Source organism: Cyprinus carpio, chromosome A23 (genome assembly GCF_018340385.1).
Source record: "Cyprinus carpio isolate SPL01 chromosome A23, ASM1834038v1, whole genome shotgun sequence".
Classification (NCBI taxonomy): domain Eukaryota; kingdom Metazoa; phylum Chordata; class Actinopteri; order Cypriniformes; family Cyprinidae; genus Cyprinus; species Cyprinus carpio.
The window spans coordinates 10995107-11021496 of record NC_056594.1 but is presented as its reverse complement, the minus strand read 5'-3'; the positions used below and the strand labels follow the sequence as shown (position 1 = coordinate 11021496).

Here is a 26390-nt window from a genome sequence, read left to right as displayed (position 1 = left end):
TGGCTCAGCTGTCACAAGTGATCAAAGGCTAGCATCCTAACATGCTGTTGGGCTTCTACAGGGAGGATACCTTTTATGTGTGGCTTAAGATGCTCTCTCATAATGCATCTAGCACTGTGCTAACAGAGAAATGAAACGTAAAACTCTGAAATAAAAGAATCATTTCAAGCTTTCCTAAACCAACCTTTGTTACAGAACTGATCTCAAGCTTTGATAAGTGACATGGAAGACTTATACGCTCTTATGAAAAGCAGTTGTGTGCTGCATCTTCATCGTGAAGGTGGTGGAATCACATTCAACACATTCTAATTTCACCAACGCATTTCTCAGAGGAGAAGGATACCTGAGTCCTGAGAGAGGAGCCTTCAATCACAGAGACCTGGTTGGCACAGCTGGCCCACACACACTTGTCTATTTGGAGGAGTTTGAGGACGGGCGCGCATCCAATAACAACATGTCTGCAGGAATCTGGATCCCACAACCCCTCTGTAACCGCAAAATGCATGCTGGATTTAGAGGTGCTACTGGAAATGGCTTATATTTACACATCTTTGAAACTGTAGCAGTAGATTCAGAGAGGATGAATTTAAACAGAAGAGAATTAACTTAGTATTACTTTTTTCTATTAAACTAGTAAATGAAAAAAAAAATACTCACAACTATATTGTCATAAGCAAAAAGCAATATCAAACACGAGGCATTGGTGCTGTATACAGTTGCAAGAAAAAATATGTGAACCTTTTACCTGGAGTTCAAAACAAACTTGACCCCACTGACTTTCACTGTATGCAGGAAAATACATTTTTCTAAGTATCTTCTTTCATTTTCCACTTAAGAATAAAATTATACAGATTTGGAAAGACACAAAGTGAGTAAATGATGACAGAACTTTCATTTTTGGATGAACTTAACATTTTTCATCTGTTAACTGGAGTCAGCTAACCCAACCCGATAACATAACATAACATAACTATTTTACAAAGTGATGATTTTGTACAAACTAATTTTATGAGACTTGTACGGAAATAAGCAATGTTTAGAAACAACGTAAGCATGAAATTCCACACCTAAACCTAACTGCCAATGGGGCCAATAAGAGTGTGTTGGCTAAACTGAAATCCCAACATTTAGATGGGCCTGAAGGTGTATGTGAAAAAATCTTTGCAAAAGAGCACCTGGAAGTTTTTGCTAGTGCTACTGGCGAAATATCCTGCAGAGAGATGAAGCCAAAGGTGTTTGAAAGTAGTTAGTGGTTCTTCAGAAAAATTGGAATGGAGGGACATCATGGGGCTTTGCAGCCTCAAGGTCTGGGCAGCTTACATTCATTGACAGAAAAATCACTTCCTAAGTTTATCAGGTCAGTTTGCAGCAGGATGTAAGGTCATCTGTTTGCCAGCTGGAACTCAGAAGTTGAGTGGTTCAACAGGACGGTGATCCCAATCCCAGGACTAAATCAACAATAACATACCCCATCTGATGTGGCCCAGTCTTGACCTTAACCTGAAGAATACTGCTGAATTGAAATGACTTTGTAAAGAGGAAACACTTTTTTTCCCCACCCTGCCCTGTGATTGTTTACATGGCGTGCCCAATATAGACACGCAAATGCATCATTGCTTTTATGTTGTGTTTAAACACATTGACATTTCACTTGTTTTTTGTTGATTTTATGGAATTTTATGACCAATTTATGCAGAAATCCAGTTCACATATTGTTTCCTGCAAATGTAAATCCAAAGTACACTGAAAATTGCACAGAAATTCTTCTACCTCCACTCTTTCGGTTATAAACTGCAACTTTTCCATTACTTAGTCCAGCGAAGAGAAAGTTGGCAGAGTGTTTCAGGCACAGAACTGGACAGCCCTCTGGGTTACAAAATGTTAGCAGACACTGAGCAGCTGTGTCCACGCTTCCATAAACCAGGATGCTTGAGAAACACACACACACACACAAAGTATTAAGAGCTTTTCTCTGGGAAAGAAGCAAATTAGTACTGGCTGACTGCATAAAATTAGCAATGTAATGACTCAAATTATTCCAGACCAATACAGATATGTATTCAGACTTACTTGCCATCCAATAATCCTACACAGATGGTGTTGCCGATCTTGGGAAGAACTTCAGAGGTTTGTGTTTCCAGTTCTTCCTCAGTGCTGGGCTCTGTGATATACTCCAGACAAAGCACTGGGGAACCTAGAGAGAAACTCTTAACGGAGCGTGGCGTGGGTCTGTTAAGGGAGAAAATCTCCACCTGCCCGTGAGAGTCGTCACCCCCACTAGCCACCTGTGCAGTCGAAGAGACAACAAAAAGAAAACAAACATGAGAAGGAGGGCATCCAATGCCTGAACTCACTGACATGGCCCTCAGAGAGGCTGCAAGCAAAAAAGTTGGGAAAAAAACAACATTGTGGAAGCACAGCCATGAGATAAATGATTTATAGAATGGCTTTTGATGTGGAATACTTGATGTTTGTTTCTAGAGCTGCCTTTCGAGAAACTTTTTCGGAATCCTGCTTCCCTCTTTCTTTTAAACGTCGATCAAACTATTCTAAGTGTTTTTTTTTCTTTGAGGAGCTCCTGCTAACATCACTTACTTCAGGTGGAAAAACTCTGTAAGCCGAAAGAAAAATACCCCAGAAAAGTAAAGTACATTTCAATGTAGGAGTTGTGATTCAGTCAGAATGTAGAACTGGAAACTTATGTTGGAAATTATACAAGTTAGTTAAAATCCTCCAAAACAAATTGTGACTTTTCACAGTTTGTCTACATTGCCTCCTTCTGAATGTTACATTGTTAAGCCAGCAAGTGGCGAAAAGTATGAATGAGTCATTGAATCATTCATTCAACCGATTCATTCAGGAATAAAACAAGTGATAGTGGGCCTCTCTTAAATAATACCTACACTTGCAGTCTTTTTGTGCTCAACTACTTGTCTACTTACATGATGTATTTCCTGAATTTGGCCCAAGTATTCAAATGTGTGTAAAGACCGCAAGTGTGTGTAGAACTTTTGATTATCCGATGGGACACAATTACAACATAGTGCTGTAAAAACAGTAATGCGTAATATCTAATTACATCTAATTAATTTTACTTGCACTTTAAAGTGTAATGAATATCCAGAACAACATCACTCTTGCTTATGAAATATTGCTTAAATATATACTGAATACTGTGCTGAGGCAAATTATATTTAATGTGGCATAGTACTTAAAAGGCTAGAGGTTCGAACCCTGCAAGGAATGATCCATGAGCTATTTCCATTGTGCCTTTGAGCAAGTATGCTCTATGTGGATAAAAGAACATCTGCTAAATGACTACTTAGTAAAATGTGATACTGGAGGTCTGGGAAATTGGCATATTGTCAGTAAGTTTAAGTAAGGGGCTCAGGATGTTCTCAGTTGTACTGTGCTGATGACAGCCCTGGTTAGAGGTGGGCTATTCAAATGTTTGTGGATGATTTGTTTCCCCTAAGGTGCATCAGAGGTGAGCAAAGTGCAACAGCAGACATGTACAGAGATATTACAATTTCCTGCACCAGTGCAGTGATGATTTATAAAGAAGAAAAGATGTTCTCATTGTGCAAAGTGTACCTACCCAGAGGTAGCCCTGAGGCAAGGATGTGCTAGCGGCAGAAAAACCAAGAAGAGAACAGTGGACCGGGTTATACAGGGCAGCCTGCAACTGCAAAAAACAGATGAAGAGATCACTTTTGGAAATCAGCATTAAAAAATGCGGCTCTGTAAATTATTAGTTGAAAATTACAACACACACACACACAAAAAATAAAATAAAAATAAAATAAAATAAATTATTCTTTTAAATTGCTATATACACATGCTACATTAAGATGTTTTTATGTTTTTAAAGGAAGTCTCTTATATTTTTAAATGTAATTTATTCCTGTGATGGCAAAGCTGAATTTTCTGCAGCCATTACTCCAGTCTTCACATCATCCTTCATTCAAATATGCTGATTTGTTGCCCAAGAAACATTTCTAATTATTAATAATGTTGAAAACTGCTGATTAATATTTTTGCAAATACAGTGATACACTTTTTTTTTTTTTTCAGGATTCTTAAATAGAAAGTAAAAAAAAAAAAGTTTTTTAAATGGAAATCTTTCATAACAGTATAAACGTCACTTTTGACCAATGTAATTGCTAAATAAAAGTATTATGTATTTCTTTTCTTTCTTTATTTTAACTTATTTATCCAAAATATAAATGGTAGTCTAAAATGGTTTCAACAAAACTATTAAGTATTACAAACTTTATTATAATAAGAAATGTTTCTTGAGCATCAAATCAGCAAATTAGAATGTTATAGTTGCTGAACATTCAGTATTGCCATTACAGAAAAACAATTTTTAAAATATATTCAAAAAGAATCAATTATTTAAAATTATAATAACATTTCAGAAAATGTATGTTCGTACACACACACACACACTTTTTGTGTGTAATTTCTATTTTCTGACATATGCAATTTTACAGTCTCTTTGTATGTCTAACACTATAATTTTGCTTCTGCAATGTGGGATGCAGATAAATACGGTCGACCATTCTGGTGCAACTGCTGTTTTATTCTGCACACTAACAAGTGATCAGCAAAAATTTTGAGTAAATCAACAAAAAGGCAGGACATTATTCCTTTTACCCTCAAAGTAAGCATCTCGAGGCTCGATTTCAAGAAGGCAAGCATTAGGAGTAATCAAAATGGCATAGTGTCACTCACAGACCTTAAACTTGTGCTCAGAGAGATGTCAATTTGCTCAGTGTTTAGGTTCATTTAAACATAATCCTGACAAACTTTTTTTTTTTTTTTAAGTAGCTGTACTTGCATGCCTATTACAGACATAGCTGTCTGGGGTATCGCCAAGATGGGCGGTCAAGTGAACTGAATTGCCTTAAAGGGACATTCTCATGTCAAGACTTTTTTAATACATCCTTTAACTGTGTTGAATGCACATTTTGTTCTAAAAGATGATCATCAGAGTACTGCAACAGTGGGATCAAAGAAGAAAAAGGGTGGGGTTTTTTTGCGTGTTAAAAACACCAACTCAGAGCCAAAGGATTATCTAAACTAGAGAACAGAATTACACTTTTATTTATTTATTTTGGATTGAAGGATTTAAATGGGGCATGATAAATATGATGCACATCTTTTGATTTCCCTGTTTCAGAAAGACATACAGAAGCGATTGCATTTCAGATTTTTACAGTTCATTCCATTTTATTCCAGGGTGGGAAAGGCATAGGACACATTGACTCTCTTAATTTCACACACTTTGTTGTCCATGTTTTGGCAGCTCTGATACATGCTGAGTTAGTGCACATCTAAAAGAGCTGGTGACCACGGCCGCCAACACTTGCTTAGAAAGAGATGTAAACAAAGTTAATTAACTGCAGGGTGTTTTGGCTCAAATAACACAGACATAAGGTTATTAAACACCCATTGCCTTTCACATATAATTTATGCACAAGCCAGACATGCTATTATTCCAGATTTAATCATCAGGGCCCACATGTCTGGCGACAAACCCACCCCTGCTGACACTGTTAATCTTAATTAAGAGTACACTGTTTAATACAGCAGTTTAACACATCATTCAGCACATACTGTTGTAACTTCATATTAACTATAGCACCTTGTAATTACAGCTCATGAGAAGTAACTAAGGTTTTAAGGGTTTTGTTTTTAACATAATGGCGCATAATAATGAATGTATCATCATGTCAAAACCCATTCAGTCAATTTCATAACCAATTAAGTGTGACATGACAAAATACAGATAAATCTAACTTCTTTCTGTTTTTCTATTAAAGTAATACTTCACCCCAAGTTATTTGCAGCACTAGTTGAAGTACTACTAGATGACGCTTTCTGAACTTTGAAAGCTCCAGTTCCCATTTCTTCTAATCACATGGAAATAATGACTAGGACATTTATGAAAAAAGGTCTCCTTTTTTGATGTTCGTACAGGTTTGGAATGACATTAAGGTGAGTAAATAATGGCAGAATTTTTTTGCAGCTTAAAAGACTATAATTGCAGTGTTTTGCTGTAAATCCTTTTGCACGCACACTCAAGACATTTCCTGTGATTGCGTTTTAAACTGTCCATTAGATAAGACAGTAATTTATCCTCAGTGATAGCAGTAAAGTACAGCCACAGACAACAGCAATTTTTTCACTTTTAGACCAGACTAAGCTGGAAAAATGTCCTTTTTTATTACATGTGGGGTTCAGAAAGGTTATGAATCAACAAATTATTATTGTAATATAAAATGTATTTATTTATATATAATAAAGTATTGTACTACATGTATTTTAACCTTAATTTATAAACTGATTATAACAATTGTCTATAAATAAATACATGTATGCAAATTATTGACCAAAATATCATTCACATTATACAAAATTGGGGGACTACTAGATGGCATTTATCTGTAATGTAATGAGAACCCATTACATTTGCATATAGCACAGTTTCATGGTAAGAGGATGACCTGTTTAGATGAAACGGTCCCTATTGTGTTTGAGGAGGATCTTGCGTGGGAATGGCAGGCTGCCGCTATCCCTCTCCTGCTGTGAGCCTGATGCTTAGCACTCTGATGTGCAAAACTTGTTGCAAACTCGCTCTTCCTGGATATGCACATTGGGAATGGAGCCCCTTTTCATCTTAAGCAATCACAGCTTTTATTCACATTTTCCCCTCCATAGAAAAAACAGGTAGAATATTTAATATGTCCATGAATTAGCCCACTGGGATTATTTATACAAGGTTCTGTGTCAGGATTGTCATTTTCCTTCAGAATGTGCTGCTTTTGCATTAAAAAATGTTTTTTAGCATTTTAGAAAGACATCTTAATGACCTGACAATTTTTAGTGTCCTCAATTCTTCTTTCTACTTCTCAAACTCGTTATTTTTTGCATTCTGATAACATGGGGTGGAGATGGGTTATGTGGGAAGACGATTTTAGACACAGCCCCATTTGTCTCATAGGTGTTCCTCCTGAACACAGACTCAACTTCACATCACATAAGAATCCGCTTGTCTATTCCTGCATCTACTCTAGCAGGCACAGATCTGCCTCACTTTAATCTGCAGTAATGAAGGTATTTTTCCCCCACTCTTTATTTCCCACAAAAAAGTTTCTCCTACATACGTTATGCAAGTAACATTTAGGAACCTCTTTAGATCTACTCTGTCACAAACATACAGTTGTGTATGTACAAAAATATAAACACATGCTTCCATTCATATAGTATTTAGAAGCTTTCCTTTTGAAGAAAACAAGTAATTCACTTTGTTCCAATTTGGACTTTTCTTGGAAAATAAGGATCTCCTCCATTTTTCTACAAAAATTTTAATTGGCTTGCTCAAAGCTTTCCCTGTCATGTACCAGGAGAAACCTGTGCAAGCAAGGGGTAAGGGTTTGTTAGCATGATCCAGTTAGCTTCTGATGGTAGATGCCATCTCTACAACATTACGCATTTTTGTATTTAGAATTTTGTATTTGGAGGTCTTAAAAGACAACATTGATGATAATGATGAGTAATATTTCTAAAGCGGGAAATAAGCATATTAGAATGATTTCTGAAGGGTCATGTGGAACTGAAATTCAGCTTTACCATCATACCAGGAATAAATTACATTTTAAAATATATTTAAATAGAAATCAGTCATTTTAAATTGTAATATTTTACAAGTTCTTGTTTTATTTTTTTATTAAATAAATGCAACCTTGATGAGCACGTCTTTCAAAATTTTAAAGATTCAAAACTTTTGACCTGTAGGTGTGTGTTTGTGTTTGTATGTGTGTGTGTGTGTGTATATATCTAAAAAACATTCATTTGCATTTGTTTCTTTTTTAATAGTCTGCTACACTCGGATATGTGCACAATATGAAAAAAAGATCTGTTGCTACTTTAGTTTCACTGCAACTTCAATGGGAATGTTTGATTACTAAACTTCAAATAAAAGTATATTTTCAGGTAAGCAAGTATACTGAATTTCATGGAAGTTTTAGTCAACAAAGCAAAGAATCAAATCAACTGCAAAGAGCACATGAGCTATGAAGACTTTTTTCTTGGGTCTTGTGAGCTACTGTAAAGCAATGTATTCAAACTCATTTTGGGCAAGGCTGGCACTGGAGTATACTTCAAAAAGGATGATGACAGAATGCAGATGAAAGCAGATGCACATTCTGTAGGTTGAGACAGGTGTTTGTTCAGTACCAAAGAGGAAAGATGTATACATACTTGGTGAATCGCAGCCTGACTGAATGCAAATACAGGCATACAGAAAGTGAAGCCTTAGCTTTTGGAAGAAAGTTTGATTTGCTCACAGACCAAAATACTAGGGACTATATTTAGTCCTTAATCTAAACCTTCTGCCAGCTCTGAACAATGGGTCCTAAGGCTGCAACCGTATGACTTCAAAGTACTACACATCCCAGGCAAAAAGAACAACCACCGTCAAGAGACATCAAAAACATCAGATGCAGGAATCGGATGAGCATGTGAGGTTTGTAGCTGTAAGAGCGACACCCAAAGCATCCAGAAGTCGCATCAGCCACTCATCCAGAGTTGATAGCGGTATGGAAAGCAATCATTAAAGGGTGAATGCATCACATTTTGAGAATAATGAAGCAAACACACCGGCAGCAAATGAGTTGTGAAGCATTTGTCATATCGCTTCCTATGAAATACACTTGCTATGGGACATTAGGGATTTGGGAAGACATTTGAACCACACAAAAAATCCTTTCACAGTTGTCAGGAAGAGAGCTAATGAACCAGAACTTTTGTGGACAATGAGATAACGTGGTCATAAACTATACTTATGTGTTTTGGTAAAACATATTGGACTATATTACCTTTGAGCTATTGGTTTTGTTTACAACCATTTTTCTTCATTACAAAAAGAAAATACAGAAAATTATAATTGAAACTTATACCGCTATACTGTAAATCCATACATTTATAAACACATTTACATCTGAACAACATGGTTTGGAGCTCACAGCATATTGCAGTCATTCTTGCAATTTTGACAAAACCTCATCTGTTAACCAGCTAGATAACAGTATCTGAGTGACAAATTAACAGAACTTGCAAAAACAATGCTGAATACACTACAGAAATCAACGAGCCACTCTATGAGAATTAATATAGATACTAATCTCAACAAAACTGTAATTAAATGACAAATCATAACAGTAAAGCAATGAAATCCAATGGGAGAACAGAACTATTGCTAATAAATATAATCAAAATTGGACCAGCAGAAGGTCTTGAATAAAACTGTGAAGTACTGACCAGATGTTTGAAGCTGCATACCGACCTGGAGGTGTAAAACAGCAATGCCATACAAAATAGAAGATCAAAGCTAAATGTAAATGTAAGGCAACATGTGTTTGATTCAGACACCATGTCTGACTGCAAATACTATGACTGAAAGATTGCCAATCCACCATGTTATGCAGTACTGAGAGGGCAGATAAAAGTTTAGCATGTTGGCCAAGCAAGTAGTGAATGATAGTCTACCACATACATACCAATGAATACACGACAACGTTTTCATCCAAAAATGGGAAACGACAATGGCGTTTTGGGGACTGAAGATGCCTATTTTTGAAAACGGGTTTCAAAGTGCAAGTTTGCAACGTTATTGTTTCCGTGTAAACACCCAAAACAGCAATCTTAGAAAACGGTGAGTCATGCATGTGCGTAGTACGTGTTAGGTATGTAGACATGAGCAGTATGTGTCGATTTTGAAGGCAAGTGCAAACGAACATCCACAACAATGGAGGAGTTTGGTACTGTTGTTGCTGCTCAAGCTTGCTAACGCTCCTTCAGCAAAGTATGGATTTACTTCACCAATATTACAACCAACAGTGGAGATGCATCATATACAACATAAATCATCACTTCCCTACAGGCACTGTTTACTAAAAAAGTGACAGCGCCAAGTACTGGCCTGGCATACGTAATACAGCATTTTTGGTCGTTTTCGCGGATATGTGTAAACGCAAATCATTTTAAAAACGTCAGGTATACATGAAACTTTTTAAAAACGCAAGGGAAAAACTTTTCAGTTTTTGACTACATCATTGTCGTGTAAACGTAGCCTAAATCTGAGTACAATCTGCATATAAATATATTAATATTCATAAATATTATAAAAAAGTATTTTGATGTTGGCACTGATAGCCTCTTGGGAAGAGATATATAGCGCTGTTATGCTTTGGGCGGCCCGAGTTCGAGTCCCAGCTTGCGGTCCTTTCCAAATCCGGTCCCCCTTCTCTTTCCTACTTTTTTTCCTGTCAATATATACTGTCCTATCCTAATAAAAGGCAAAAATGCCAAAAATAATTGAAAAAAGTATTTTGATTAAATTTAACATTAAATAATTTAATATCTGTAGACCCTTAACATCCTCTTGAAAACTATTTGTCTAGGAGAAAGATATTAAGATCTCATTTGTACTTTTTCTTTCCTACAGGTAGAACACAAAAAGTCAGGCTTACATTTAAACACTTGCAATTCACTTACAATGATAACAGAACTTTCATTTTAGAGTTGTTGTTGTAAAACGCACAAAAACAACATAAAATGACTTCTGTGTGTATCTGAATAGTGTTCTTTCTTAAGTTTCCACAAATACAAATAGCTTGTATGAAACTCTTGAAACTAACTTCTCAATTTACAACAGGAGGCCATTTATTTTGCAGCACTAAATGGCCTCTGGTGGTACACTGACAAGTCAGTTTCAAGAGTTTCATAAAAGCTAAAGTATAACACATCAAGTGGGGATCAAATGTCTGAGACTATTAGTGAACATGCTTCCATTTTGATAAAAACTTAGTACAAATGTTTCTGCACAACAAGTCAGGCTTACATTTAACCACTCACAATTCACTTATAATAACAACAGAAGTTTCATTTTTCAGTTGGTTTTGGTAAAACACATAAAAAAACGACATAAAATGACTTCTGTGTGTAGTTGAATAGTGTTCTTCCTTAAGTTTACACAAATACAAATTGGTTGGTTGTCTATCACTTACCTTCAGATCTTGCATTTTTGGGGTAAACACAGGCAATTGGCAGGCCAGTAACGGGCACCAGAATGGAGGCTTAGTCTTTTCATCATCCTCTACACACACCCAGCCAGGCAAGTTTTCATCTCCTACACAAACGGTAATAAGCTTAGCCAGAGGTGCAATTCTGTCACTTAAACTCAATGCTTTTTACACATAAGAAAATGAATCCATGAAAATAATAAGTGATAGATTCATGTCAACAATATGTTACTCAAGCCAAAGATGCCACGCTTACTCAGGGCGATTTTGGCCAGATGCAGGCGATTGACCCAGGAGATTTTGCTAATTGGACTGGGCGTACTGAAGACCACTGTGAAACTGACTGGATGACCAGACCTGTCAAGGGATGTATGCACACACACACACACACACACACACACACACACACACACACACACACAAACTGTGAAAATCCAAGAGGAATTCAACACAATCAAAATCCAAGTGAAAAATGCCTGTTTCAGTTCCATGCATGAATAAAATGAGTATGTACAGCTCTATTTGTGCCAAGAGTCAAAATAATATGTGCTTGCTAAAAGGAAAAAAGTACATGGCAACAACAAAAAACACAATTCAGCTTAATACGGAGGACTTCAACAGGGGGTCCACAGTGGTACAGCAGGGGGTCTGGCAGTTATTGTTTGATCTCAAAATAATTCTTTTGAAAAAAGGAAAAAATGCACTTAACAATAATGAGTTGATTTCAACAAAAGCTTTTACTGTGCTTCCCACTCTACAGTGTATAAAATAAATGTTAAAATAATGAATATACTGCATTAATTTAAATAAAAATACAGTAAAAACTATAAAATTGACATATTATTGCAATTTAACATACGTTTTCTATTGTAATATCTTTTAAAATGTAATTTATTCCTGTGATGGCAAAACTGATTTTTCATCAGCCATTACTCCAGTCTTCACTGTCACATGATCCTTAAGAAATCATTCTGATATGCTTATTTGGTGCTCAAGAAACATATTTTCAATGTTAATAGTAATAATAATAAAACATTTTAAAGGCTGTATGTAACAGCGTGTCCGTGCTCAGTCTCATTATCCACCAAGAGGGTCAGATCCCTGCCTTAAACCATAATGATCCATTAGATTTTAAGAAAAGCTTGAATCTTAAAAGCTGTTCAGCCTGTGTTTAATCCTCCAACTGATCAGAAAAAGTCTTGTGGCTCCGGGGACTGAGCCTGTCCAAGACAAATCCAAGAAATTGAAATCCTTCTGGTACAAGTGTGATGAAAGTGTAACTGTCACATCCACCCACATTTGAGGGGAATTCAATGCACAGCTCTATTTTGCGTAACCTGTGCCCACTGGCATTAGTGGGTAGTCTGCACTCACTTGTCAGGCTTCCCAGGAACCATCAGCCGTAGACGACACTTGTTGGCACACTGGATCTCATCCTCTTTGATGCGGATGAGCCTCTGAAGAGCCATGCACCAGTCCTGCCCCACTGTAGTGTTGAGATTCTGTACACGAACACAGTCACATTTACGGGAGACAGCTGTCAGACTGACTAAGAACCGGTTACCACACTTAGCACCCTGCTTTTTGACATTTGCAACATAATTAGCGCAAGGAAATGTTAAAGAGCGAGAAAGTGACACAATAGAGTGCATTAGTGCCTGCCCGGTTTTTCAGCAACACTGGTTCCGGAGTATTTTTTCCACTCTTTTTTCCCAAAGGGATTTTAAAAAGGCCTTGTTAAAGCATTATAAGCCATGAACCAAACCCACCAGCTATGAGGTGAAACACATCATCACAAACTTTGTTTTGAAGTAAAAAAGTATCTGAAAATCTACAGTACAAGACTGTTCACCTATTGTTGTTAAGAATCGATTTCCCCATGAAGAAAATCAATGCAGTTGACCGTTGCACACTACATGGACTACAAATGGGTAAACTAGTCGATCAGTGAGGTTGACCAGCTTTTCTCCTAATTTTTTGTTTTGGTTTCAATATTTTTAGCAGTTGCGCTATAAAAAGAATGGATTTACAGAGGAAACTTCATGTGGAGAGTGTTAGCATGCTGACAGCGTGCTGCGCTTCTCAGAGATGATGCATCTCAAAATTCATCCCCTCGAAAGCTCTGCTGCAACAGCCATCATAGCACAGCTTTTGTTACAAATCCACTGTTTCAACAATACATTTCAAGACAATTACTGTCGGACTTCAAATCGCCTGCTGTGAGCAATGTTTCTGTTAGTATGCATAATCCTTTTTTTTGTGTGAACAAGATTTGTGCAATAAAAGGTTGCAGATGTTAACCGTATATATTTAAAATAGCTGTCAGCAACACTTAGATCTTAGTCAGAGTGGACGTATATTGAAAAATGTTGAATGTTAAATATTTAATTTTTTGTTAATGAAAGCATGGCTGTGAATGATGCTATCCTATACTAGCAAAGCTAGTCACAAAACATTTTGTCACAAAATGAATGTTTTAAATACAAAATGAATGAAATTCTGAAATTATAAATACAAATCTGAAACTATAAATTATTATTTGTGAATTTTAATTTTTTTTTATGATTTATACTATGTTTAAGTGTTTTATGATGTTTTTTTTTTTGTTATTATGCTTCTTTTTTTGTAATTCTTCAGCAACATCTGAATAGTGTCTTGTGGAAACATCTCTCAAGCAGCCTAAAGGCTTCCTTAAGGGGATAGTTCACCCAAAAATGAAATTCTGTTTACTTTTAAATTGACGTTTTTGAGAAAAGTGTTTTGTTGCTCTTTTCTCACATCTTTTTTTGTTTCACAAATGATGTAATGCATAACATGGGTGAGTAAATGAAAACAGAATTTTTAATTTTTGGATGAATTATCCCTAGTTTTTCAGACTATTCGACTATGAAAATGCATAGTTTTGCACATCCCTAAAAGGAATGGAGTTATTCACTGGCAGTTGGAAATTGATCAGGTGTGCAACGCTGTGGATGATTAAGGATTTTACCTGGTACGATCCCTGCAGGGTGCCCACCAACAATGTGACTTCCTCCACCACAGAAAGATCATGCTGTAACTCCTGCAGTTCCTGATACAGCCGAGGTGGTCCCAGAAACAGCTTTCCTGAACAAATAACATTTCCATGATAATCAGTAATTATATTCACATTAAATCTTTTGGGACTGAAATTATATGCCCCCAGCAAACTCTTGCAATGGAATGGCTACGCTCAACTAACATTGTAATTCTGTGCAGTATTTGCATCAGGCTGAAAGCTCAAACACAGCAGGAAAGATGTAGAGAACAGGTTGAAATTTCTGATGTAAGAAAAGAAGAAAAAAAGTCACCCAGGGACTTTTGGTTCATCTTATCCTGGAATTAGACCTTCTGTTGTGTCCTCTGACTATCAGCGTATATTTCCCATGCTGGGTTTAACATTGAGCCCTGAGGAAACCTAAGATGAATGCAGCAGGAGGACTGCACACTGATATTAGCTTGGCGACAGTGATTTGTTAAAGGTAAAGCTGTCATAACTGTGGGGAAACTGTAATTTCTTGTGTTTACCAGTGTTAGAGAACAGTAAAAATCCATACAATAATTTTGAAGGAGATTGAATGATGAATACTTTTGATTTTTAAGATGGAAATAAAATTATATTAAATATTAAGAATTTAATTTTTAAAAGATTAAAACGTATGAGTCATATACACTTACCTAAATATCATCAAAAGTTGATTTCACTAATTCTATTTCAAAAGTGAAACTTGTATAGGGGTTATATTCAGACAATCATTCCATTACACACAGACTGATATATTTAAAAGCAAAATGTTTATTTCTTTTAATCTTGAAGATTATAACTGACAACTGAAAAGGAAAAAATCCCAAATTCAGTATCTCAGAAAATTAGAATATAACTTAAGACCAATACAAAGAAAGGACTTTTTTTAGAAATCTTGGCCAACTGAAAAGTATGAAACATGAAAAGTATGAGCATGTACAGCACTCACCGGGTACCACTCATCTCCACTACACTTAGTTGGGGCTCCTTTTGCCTGAATTACTGCAGCAATGCGGCGTGGCATGGAGTCGATCAGTTCTGTGGCACTGCTCAGGTGTTATGAGGAGGCCCAGGTTGCTCTGATAGTGGCCTTCAGCTCTTCTGCATTCTTGGGTCTGGCATATCGCACCATTCTTCCTCTTCACAATACCCCCAGCTAGATTTCCTATGGGGTTAAGGTCAGGCAAGTTTGCTGGCCAATTAAAAACTAGGTACTGGTAGCTTTGCCACTGTGTGCAGGTTCCAAGTCCTGTTGGAAAATGAATCTTTGCATCTCCATAAAGTTGGTCAGCAGCAGCAGGAAGCATGAAGTGCTCTAAAACTTCCTGGTATACAGGTGCTCTGCGTTGACCTTGGACTTCAGAAAACACAGTGGAACAACACCAGCAGACGACATGGCACTCCAAACCATCACTGACTAAGGTGGAAACTTTACACTTGGACCTAAAGCAACGTGGATTGTGTGCCTCTTCTCTCTTCCTCCAGACTCTGGGACCCTGATTTAAGAGCCCAGGTTGCAAAGGAAATGCAAAATTTACTTACATCAGAGAACATAAACTTAGGACCACTCAGCAGCAGTCCAGTCCTTTTTGTCTTTAGACACAGTGGGACCTTCTGACGCTGTCTGTTTGTTAAGAGTGGCTTGACACAAGGAATGCGACAGCTGAAACCCATGTCTTGCATACGTCTGTGCGTAGTGGTTCTTGAAGCACTGACTCCAGCTGCAGTCCACTCTTTGTGAATCTCTCCCACATTTTTGAATGGGTTTTGTTTCACAATCCTCTCCAGGGTGCGGTTATCCCTATTGCTTGTACACTTTTTTTCTACCACATCTTTTCTTTCCTTCGCCTCTCTATTAATGTGCTTGGACACAGAGCTCTGTGAACAGCCAGCCTCTTTTGCAATGAACTTTTGTGTCTTGCCCTCCTTGTGCAAGGTGTCAATTGGCGTCTTTTGGACAACTGTCAAGTCAGCAGTCTTCCCCATGATTATGTAGCCTACAGAACTGGATTGAGAGACCATTTAAAGGCCTTTGCGGGTGTTTTGAGTTAATTAGCTGATTAGAGTGTGGCACCAGGTGTCTTCAATATCGAACCTTTTCACAATATTCTAATTTTCTGAGATAATGAATTTGGGGTTTTCCTTAGTTGTCAGTTATAGTCATCAAAATTAAAAGAAATAAACATTTGAAATATATCAGTCTGTGTGTAATGAATGAATATATAATAGACAGGTTTCACTTTTTGAATGGAATTAGTGAAATAAATAAACTTTTTGATGATATTCTAATTATATGACCAGCACCTGTAAATGTGACCCTGGACCACAAAACCAGTCTTAAGTGTAAATTTTTCGAAATTGAGATTTATATATCATCTGAAAGCTGAATAAATAAGCAAAACATTGATTGATGTATGGTTTGTTAGGATCAGACAATATTTGTCCGAGATAAAACTATTTGAATATCTGGAATCTGAGGGTGCAAAAAAATCTAAATACTGAGAAAATCACCTTTAAAGTTCCAAATGAAGTTCTTAGCAATGCATATTCCTAATCAAAAATTAAGTTTTGATATATTTACGGTAGGACATTTTTAAAATATCTTCATGGTACATGATCTTTACTTAATATCCTAATTTTTGCCATAAAAGAAAAATTGATAATTTTGACCCATACAGTGTTTTTTTTTTAGGCTATTGCTAAAAATATACCCCAGAGACTTAAGACTGGTTTTGTGGTCCAGGGTCAAACACACACATATAAAAATGGATAGGTTGATAGATAGTTTGGGTTCAAATGCTAACCAAGGCTGAATTTATTTAAAAATACAATAAAAACTGTAATATTTGAAAATATGATTTACAATTTATTCTATTCTATTAATCTATTCTATATGATCCAGCTTTACCAACTACATCAAAAAACCAAGTTCATTATTTCATTATTTTTCCCGGGCTCCTCTAACCACATGAAAGGAGTACTTTTTAAAAATGCCAACCTTGAGAGTTGATGGAGCTCAGGCGCCTGCTTCCACTCTGCTGGTAGATGCTGTCTTTACGCTGGGGGGTCTCCTGGCCCACCTCCACCACTTGCACTTGCAGCAGGGGGGCACTCCACTTAACTGCGTATTTTGGACCGATAGGGACTAGGCTGCTGATATCTGGAGGGCCTTATTAAACACAAAATAATTACTTTAAGATTGCACAAGTTCACAATTACAAATAATACATGATCAGAGAACGTCTGAACGATAGTGTCGGAGATCCAGGAATCAGGAATTAGAGCTTTGTGATCAGAAAGATTCCCAGAGAGCCTCACACCCCCTACTGCGATTTTTCAGGTAATTATAATTCATGTATTCCTCTGTTATGCATGATATGCATTGAGAAATGTTCGATGAGATTGAAGAATGCAGCAGAACTTTGAAGACAGTGTAAAATCATTCTGATTTGAAGTCTTTGAAAACAGCATGACCCAGTGGTCATTAATAAAAAAAACCTGGCAGATGTGAGACTGTTACCTTGGCTCCTCAAAGATGTTATCAATGCCCATTTCAATGTATCTATGTGTCAGTTGAGAGGGCGTTAAAAGGGAGATGGCCTTAATTCATAAATTATGAGCAAGTGCTTAAGTACTTAATACTAATTAAACTAGAAATGAATGGTCTGTCATCATTTACTCACACTCATATCATTCCAAACTCTTATGACTTTCATTCTTCTGTTAAACACAAAAGGAAAGTTTTGGCAGGATGTTTGTTTTGCTTTTTTCTATACAATGAAAATAAATGGTGACCTCCAAAGATGACATTAAAGTATCATAAAAGTAGATCATATGACTCATGCACTATATAACAAGTCATATGAAGCCATATGACAGCATTTAATTTAAGAGTTTTCACAGATATTCTCTCTCATTTGTGCAATTTAAACATGCACATAAGTAAGCATGCATATGTACATATTTAAATCTGGCATTTGAAATCTTTGACATGAAATTATGTCAAACCTGATGTGACATGTTTTGATACGCTGGATTTGAACATGAATGAAATTTGAAAGATGTGTGAGAGAAGGACATTATCAGTGAAAAACAACTTCAAGGTGTCTTTTCCTCAACACAAAGCAATCAGACGGCTTTAGATGAACTACTTTTATTGTGCCTTTTGTCATCATTTTCTAAGTTTGACAGCTCTAGGTCACCAGGTGTTTCATTATATAAAAGAAGCAGCATGAACATTTTGCTAAATAAACTCAAAAAGGTTTGAATGAGGGTGAGTAAATGATGTCAAAATTTTCATTTTTGGGTGAACAGCTTCATTAATTATACTGCAATATAATTAACTGAGCTTAAACCTTTCTCATGAAAGACAGGACAGAGTTGTGATGTGTGAAGAGGACTGCTTACTTCACATTGATGTTTGCACAGACGAGCATGTCATTCAGGAGGAAGACTTTGCGCTCCTTAGACTTGAGGACTTGACCCTTCTCGCCATAGACGGTCTCAATCAGAGTCTCAGACAGAATCAACTGCTTCTGATCCGAGTTCAGTTGCTGTTATAAAAAAATACAGTTTTACAAAGTAAATGAATACATCCACACCCTGAGAGAATACCTGCATCACCTGTTTGTCTGTGCGCTTCAGGTTAGACTCTTGACTTTGAAGTAATGTCTTTTAATTAATCTTAATTTCATTCCTATTCTAACTCTAACATCCTTGAATGTAACACTTGCGCAGTTGAACAAATCTAGAGGTAAGAGTGATGTAACATTTGGGGATTAAAAAACTGGTTATTTGCATATGCAGGTGAGATATATACTGTATGTGTGCATTGCAGCTGCTGAGGGAAGTGGGAATGCTCTAGTTCAGTGGTTCTTAACCAGGGGGCAGGGGCCCACTAGGGGTCACAAGATGAATTAAAATAATCTAAATTAAAGGGGTGGATGATCAGTCTTTATGGGGTGCAGTATAATATGTTCATTCTTTGCTTTTAAAAAAATGTGTTATTTTCAGATATTTTACCTTTATTCTACACCTCGGTTTCTATTCTCGTCAAACTCTATTCTCTGTTGAGTTCCTGGTTCTATGAAGCCCCTCCCTCAGAAATACGCAATCAGACCCAGTGTGTTGTGATTTGCTAACCACCTAGTGTGGAAATGTCACACCCCCATACCATTATGAGTAGTTGCATGTTCCCAGGGTCAGGGTTTATGTAAATTTTGGGGTTTGTGATGTCACAAAACCAGGAAGAGGCTGGTTGTAGTCACTACCAGCCTTTTTTGTAGTCCTTAAACAGCGATTTCTTTAAAAGAAAATACCTCCCTCTGCACTGAACTTTGAGTGTCGTAACTTTGAAGATGTTGTTTATGTTCTAACAGCAACATTACACACTAACTAAAGTTAAAAAAGTGAAATCATAATCAGCCACCCCTTTCATATATTATTATTATTAATATAACTAATATTAATATATAAAATCAGTCTAGCTTAATTAAAATGCTAAAAAAACACAAACTGAATATAAAATGTATAATATAATATAATATAATATAATATAATATAATATAATATACATTTATAAAAATGAATATAAAAATAAAATAAACAGATAATCTTTTAATAACTTCTTCTGGCTTGACAGTACATGACAATATAAACAATATGTTGTCTTTATCATTTCACGATTGCTATTTTCACACAGTATAGAAATAGGGCTTTCATATATTAAAAATATAGTTGCCTTTATAGAGTATTTTAGGAAGGTGGTCCCTTGTGCAAGCAGATAGATGTCCTCAAAGCTAATAGACATGAAATGAAAGCCACAAAACAAACATTTTAATATTATGTGGTGTTTAATAGCTCCTACTAAAATAACTGACAACCAAACACCCTGGCAAGGAAATATCTTTGTCAAAGCTATTTCTAGAAAAAGGAAATGTGGAAAATAGCAGTTTGATCACACTGACAGCTCATGTCCTTTCTCACTGCCTCCAAAACAAAATCATTGTGTTGTTGGGTTGGCAATGCTTTGAAGCGTCCCGTGTGTGTTTGTAGTGTGGTGGTCTCTGACCTTACTGAGGTTACGGTCACTGACGCTACGAGTGAGCTGTTGGATTTCAGCGAGCTGCTCGGCCAGCCTTTTCTGTTCGTTCAGCTTCTCGGCGAGAGTCTCAAGCTCAGTGAGGGCCAGCTGCAGTGGCAGCCTATCCTGATGCCCAACAGGGGTGGTTTTCAGCATGTCCTGTGGAACACAGACAGATTTGTCTGCATTTATTCAGTAATTACTACATAATTTGTCATTTAGCCAATGCTTCCTTGCAAAGTGACCTATAATACACTTATTACAAAGACTGTCCCACGCAAGCAAATGATGTTAAGTGGCATGCTCAAAGCCACAATAATTCATGAATTGTGGTAAATACACATATAACAATCCAGTTACCAGTTTAGAATTTTACTTTACTCAGTTAACATTTACATGCAGTAGTGTGCATTAAATGAAAACCGACTCTATTTACTTTATAAAATCAAGTCCCACCCTCAGTGAATTTCCTGTTTCACTTGGACATATGTCAGAGGGTTGTTAATGCTTTTTCAATTCATTTCTGTAGTTGCTCCAGTTCAGCAATTTCAGCTCATTTTCAACTGTAGCCTCATACACATTTTAAACAACCAAGCTATAGCACACCCATGTAACACCCTCTTTATGAACTCAAATGTCCCTGAGAAACAGCCTGAGGTAAATGCCTCAGCATCCCAGCAATTATATGCAAATCAAGTCATTGAATATACTGTAAGATAGAGTAAATACAAAAAAAAAAAAAAATTCCTGGCAGAACTTGATTTTTTCTTCTCTAGTAAAATAATAAAGTCTTATGTTAGTAATCAGCATACACAAGGGATTTCCTCGGGGTTAAGTTTCACATGTTTGAGCACTTTCTGCACAGTATCACAACATGGTTTTGATAGGAAGCACACATGGGGCAGCTGTGGCCTAATGGTTAGAGATTTGGACTTGTAACCTGAAGGTCACAGGTTCGAGTCTCGGTGCTGGCAGGAGTTGTAGGTGTGCGGGAGTGAATGAACAGAGCTCTCTTCCACCCTCAATACCCATGGCTGAAGTGCCCTTGAGCAAGTCACTGAACCCCCAGTTGCTCCCCAGGCGCTGGATATATAGCTGCCCACTGCTCCGGGTGTGTGTTCACGGTGTGTTCACTTCTCACTGCTGTGTATGTGCACTTGGATGGGTTAAATGCAGAGCACCAATTCCGAGTATGTGTTACCATACTTGGCAAATGTCACGAATTTCTTTTTCTTTTCTTTCACATTGTGTGTACATTTAATGTGCCTCACTAGCACTCTGTCTTTCACTTCCCCATGTGCAACAGTCTGACTAAATTACACCATTATAAAATTAAACTACTTATTTGTCATTCATCTTTAGCTTTGTGTATGTGTGTGTGTGTGTGTGTGTGTGTGTGTGTGTGTGTGTGTGTGTGTGTGTGTGTGTGTGTGTGTGTGTGTCTGTGTGTCTGTGTGTGTGTTTGGAGCTTTCAGAGTACTAACCTGCAGTAGGAGTATGAATTGAGGAAAGCGCTGAATTGGTTTGACCATGAGGCCATAAAGAGTGATTCTGTCTGTACTGGCAGCCTGCTTCTTCTGCAACCCAGAAGAACATAAAACCAGGTTGGAAATGACAGGAACTAGAATGGAACTAGATTTTTACACTTGTAAGTGTAAATGTAAGCGCTGCTTGCTCAAACAAAAGGGTGAACAATCAGGAGCAGGTTGAAAAGTTCACCTTGAGAAACTCCAGGAATGCTGGCTTGGACATACAAGCTTTCTTGATAAGACCCATAGCATTGGTGAAGTTGTTTATATAGTCGCTGTACACATCTAGCACCATTGACTTGGAAAACTAGAGGAGAAGAAAACAACGATCAGCACAGTGGCAGACATAACAATCCACAGTTCAGACATAACAGAAGATCCAAGTACTTCAAGACTTAATGCTTTGTAATCGGTACACTCCAAGGAAAACAAGGTACAAAGCTGTCACTGGGGGAGTTAAAATGTACATCTTTATACCTTATCCATCCCTAAATTAGACATACTAGTACTTTAAAGATATCACTATTTTGAAACAGTACCACTCAGGTAAACAGTACCACTCACCTTTTTTTTTTGAGTGTACTTTGCTTGCATTTGTATTTATTTTTTGGTCAATATGGAGCAACTAGTTGTAAGATTTTTTAGCATTTACTGATCAAACTGTCTTAAACATTATGTTCTCAGCTGCAGAGCACAGTCTGCATTATGCAGAGGAAATTAACACACTTTAAATAGAACTGCTGACTAAAGGATTTTCCATTTTTCCATCTGCAAAGATCCCTCATCACAGAAACAAAAGAAAGTGAGTCATGCTAGGGGATAAATACAGAGAATTACAAAGTATAACTGACTCTTATAAGCAGATCTGACAACCCTTATTCATGCAAAAATCTTCATCTTAATGTGAAGGTTGTATATGTGGCCATACAAATCAGCTGGATAAATGCTATGCAAAACAAGTGTGAAAAAAAAACGGCCAAAGCAATGAAATTTTAAGCTTTGAATGAACATAAAAACCAAAAGCTGTGAAACACACCACAAATTGAACATTTTAGTAGAACAAAAGGAGACGTACTGAAGCAACAAAAAGGTCTCCGATTTTCTCTGTATTATCCCATTCTGCAACTCGGGAAGCCAGAGCAATCTGAAACATGGAGTGACACTGCAGGATCTCCTTCAGCCTATAAAAAACAGTCTGGATCTTCTTCAAGCTCAGGATCCGCGGCTCCGCCTCCATCAAAGGCTTCTTATATTCCTAAAATATAATTCAGGTGGTAGGTATAAAGTGAGTCTGGTCAGATTGTTCAGCTCGGGTTTCATCTCTCTGTTGATTTAATTAACATATTCACATCTGTTTAATGAATCTTCAAGCTAAAACAGCACAATAAGATAAGGTTCTATGAATATATTTAGCTTTTGTCTTTACCCTGCTGAAAAAAATTGCAAACCACCCTGCCCAAGAAGGTTAGGATGGTCAGTTTTAATGGTTTTAAAGGGGTTTTGTGGCACTTGTCAGCCGCTCAGGCTGGTGGACCAGCTGGCTAACCAGCTTAAACTGTTTAAGACCAGCAAAACACTTTAGGCATTTTTTTTTAACAGGGTATATTTTGCCCCTTGTGCTTTATTCCTAGTTTTGCCCTCCTTTAGACTTCACTAAGAAAATTGAGGAATATTTCTGTTTCTTGCATTGTTAGAAAAGTTTTTTTTAGTATTACAGTCATATGTAATGTCATGATTGTGTCACTAACCAGCAGGATCCTCTTGAGTGAGTCTAAGTAGCTTCTTTCACTCTGGATGATAGAGCCAAGAATATGACGCCTGACAACCTGGGACATTCAAAATAATGCAAAATAGGAATTTGAATTCAGTTAGGTTAATTGACAGCAAACCAGCGGCTAAATATGCTCCTATGCTTACCAAGGCAGCAGTAAAAATACAGTAAAAACAGTAATACAGTGAAATATAACTACAATTTAACATTTTATTTTTAATATATTTTTAAAAGTCATTTATTCATGTGATGGCAAAGCCATTACTTCAGTCATCAGTTTCACATGATCCTTCAGAAATAATTCTAATACACTGATTTGGTGCTCGAGAAACATTTCTTCTTATTATTATCAATGCTGAAAATAGCTTTGATGCTTAATGATTTGTTGCTTGAGAAACATTTCTTCTTATTATTATCAATGCTGAAAATAGCTTTGATGCAAACCCGTAAGACCTCCCTCCGTTCATCTTCGGAACACAGTATAAGATATAGATATTTAGATTTAGTCCGAGAGCTTTCTGTCCCTCCATTGAGAATGTATGTACGGTATACTGTCCACGTCCAGAAAGGTAACAAAAACATCTTCAAAGTAGTTCATGTGACATCAGAGGGTCCGTTAGAATTTTTTGAAGCATCGAAAATACATTCTTGGTCCAAAAATATCAAAAACTACGACTTTTATTCAGCATTGACTTCTCTCCCGGGTCTGTTATGAGCGCGTTCCACAACACTGCAGTTTAGTGATATCCGGTTCGCGAATGAATCACTCGATGTAACCGGATCTTCTTGAACCAGTTTCACCAAATCGAACTGAATCGTTTGAAAAAACGGTTCGCGTCAACAATAAGCATTAATCCACAAATGACTTAAGCTGTTAACTTTTTTAACATGGCTGACACTCCCTTTGAGTTCAAATAAACCAATATCCCGGAGTAATTCATTTACTCAAACAGTACACTGACTGAACCGAGCCAGATAACGAACGAAACATTGACTCGTTCTCGAGTCAAGAACCGTTTCTGTCGGACAGCGTCCGGTTCGAAACCGAGGAGCTGATGATACTGCGCATGCGTGAAGCAGACTGACACACAGCGCGTCTGAACTGAACTGGTTCTTTTGGTGATTGATTCTGAACCGATTCTGTGCTAATGTTATGAGCGCGGGTTAAACCGAAGGCTTGAATCAAGGGCAATCATCGCCAAATGAAGTCATTACGTCGAGTGCAAAAGAACTGGTGTGACCGTTTTCGGCAACCGGTTTGTTGAATCAAACTGTCCGAAAGAACCGGTTCGCGGAGAAGAACAGAACTTCCCATCACTACCGGTGATCCGAAAACCGATGCAACCGGTTCTTGACTCGAGAACGAGTCAATGTTTCGTTCGTTATCTGGCTCGGTTCAGTCAGTGTACTGTTTGAGTAAATGAATTACTCCGGGATATTGGTTTATTTGAACTCAGAGGGAGTGTCAGCCATGTTAAACAGTTAACAGCTTAAGTCATTTGTGGATTAATGCTTATTGTTGATGCGAACCGTTTCAAACGATTCAGTTCGATTTGGTGAACTGGTTCAAGAAGATCCGGTTACATCGAGTGATTCGTTCGCGAACCGGATATCACTAAACTGCAGTGTTGTGAACGTGCTCATAACAGACACGGAAGAGAAGACAATGATGAATAGTCGTAGTTTTTGATATTTTTGGACCAAAATGTATTTTCGATGCTTCAAAAAATTCTAAACGGACCCTCTGATGTCACATGACTACTTTGAAGATTTATTACCTTTCTGGACGTGGACAGTATACCGTACATACATTCTCAATGGAGGGACAGAAAGCTCTCGGACTAAATCTAAATATCTTATACTGTGTTCCGAAGATGAACGGAGGTCTCACGGGTTTGGAACGACATGAGGGTGAGTCATTAATGACATAATTTTTCATTTTTGGGTGAAACTATCCCTTTAATATTTTTGCAAAAAAAAAAAAAACCCAGATATAAGCTTTGATGCTTAATATTTTTGTGAAAAAACCCATATATTTTATTCAGGATTATTTGATGAATAGAAATTTTTAAAAATAAAGAACAGCATTTATTTGAAATAGATTTTTTCATAATGTCACTTTTGATCAATTTAAGGAATCCTTGAGTAATAAAGGTGTTATCTTTCAAAACAAAACAAAAAAATCTTACTGATCACAAATATTTTTAAGGTGGTGTATGGAAATATGTCATAAATGAGCAGGGCAAGTGTGATACTGACAGTAATGCAGGCCGATTCACGCATAAGTAGATAGAAACACGCACCTGTTGGCTACTGAGCCCATCTGGCATTGGAGAAAGTTGAGGTGGTGGATGTTTGAGTTCAGATACAGTCACATCCAGATATCCAGAATCTTCCTCTATAGCATCTGCACATTGACAGTCAAAAGCACAGTTAAACTCCTCGTTTCCACTGGCATAACATACTATTCCAATACCTTCCATCTCGGCTCACTTCTCCCTCTAGGTAAACACTATTCTGTAGCTCTGTAATAATTTATGCCACGTGCTATCTCAGAATAACTCAAACATTCAAAAATTTTCAAAGAGGCATCTAGTCTAGTATTGTTTCTATAATGTAACCTACCAGGTGCCAGAAAAAAAAAAAAAACACCAGAAACTAACAAGAGGAAATGAGAGTGTAAAAAGTCAAACCTGTGCAGTCTTTTTTACTCAGGAAGGGCACTTTGCGCATCATGGCTATTTTGGTCTTTTCCAGTCCATCTTTCGTGCCATTCCTAGCTGCTTTCATGAGCTGTTGAACCTACGTGAGGAAAGAGAGACTGGTTAAGTGCATAAGATGACAGCAAGGAACAAAATGAATCAGCAAAACTAAA

At 37.1% G+C, this 26390-nt stretch overlaps 1 protein-coding gene across 3 annotated transcripts in view; it reads right to left on the bottom strand.

The window, feature by feature from the left end:
• The window catches only part of LOC109082914 (rho guanine nucleotide exchange factor 10-like protein), a 46381-nt gene that overhangs the window by 2638 nt on the left and 17353 nt on the right, over positions 1 to 26390 (bottom strand). For all 3 annotated transcript variants that reach the window (XM_042713088.1, XM_042713086.1, XM_042713087.1), the window contains 17 exons: positions 26209 to 26317; positions 25819 to 25922; positions 23493 to 23570; positions 22820 to 22999; positions 21935 to 22051; positions 21700 to 21792; positions 20204 to 20374; positions 18540 to 18686; positions 17132 to 17303; positions 14080 to 14195; positions 12465 to 12592; positions 11347 to 11447; positions 11076 to 11197; positions 3599 to 3685; positions 2071 to 2285; positions 1771 to 1928; positions 344 to 486 (listed from right to left, as the gene is read on the bottom strand). In XM_042713088.1, the coding sequence (XP_042569022.1) occupies positions 344 to 486; positions 1771 to 1928; positions 2071 to 2285; positions 3599 to 3685; positions 11076 to 11197; positions 11347 to 11447; positions 12465 to 12592; positions 14080 to 14195; positions 17132 to 17303; positions 18540 to 18686; positions 20204 to 20374; positions 21700 to 21792; positions 21935 to 22051; positions 22820 to 22999; positions 23493 to 23570; positions 25819 to 25922; positions 26209 to 26317 (2241 nt within the window). The remainder of the gene's footprint in view (positions 1 to 343; positions 487 to 1770; positions 1929 to 2070; positions 2286 to 3598; positions 3686 to 11075; positions 11198 to 11346; positions 11448 to 12464; positions 12593 to 14079; positions 14196 to 17131; positions 17304 to 18539; positions 18687 to 20203; positions 20375 to 21699; positions 21793 to 21934; positions 22052 to 22819; positions 23000 to 23492; positions 23571 to 25818; positions 25923 to 26208; positions 26318 to 26390) is intronic.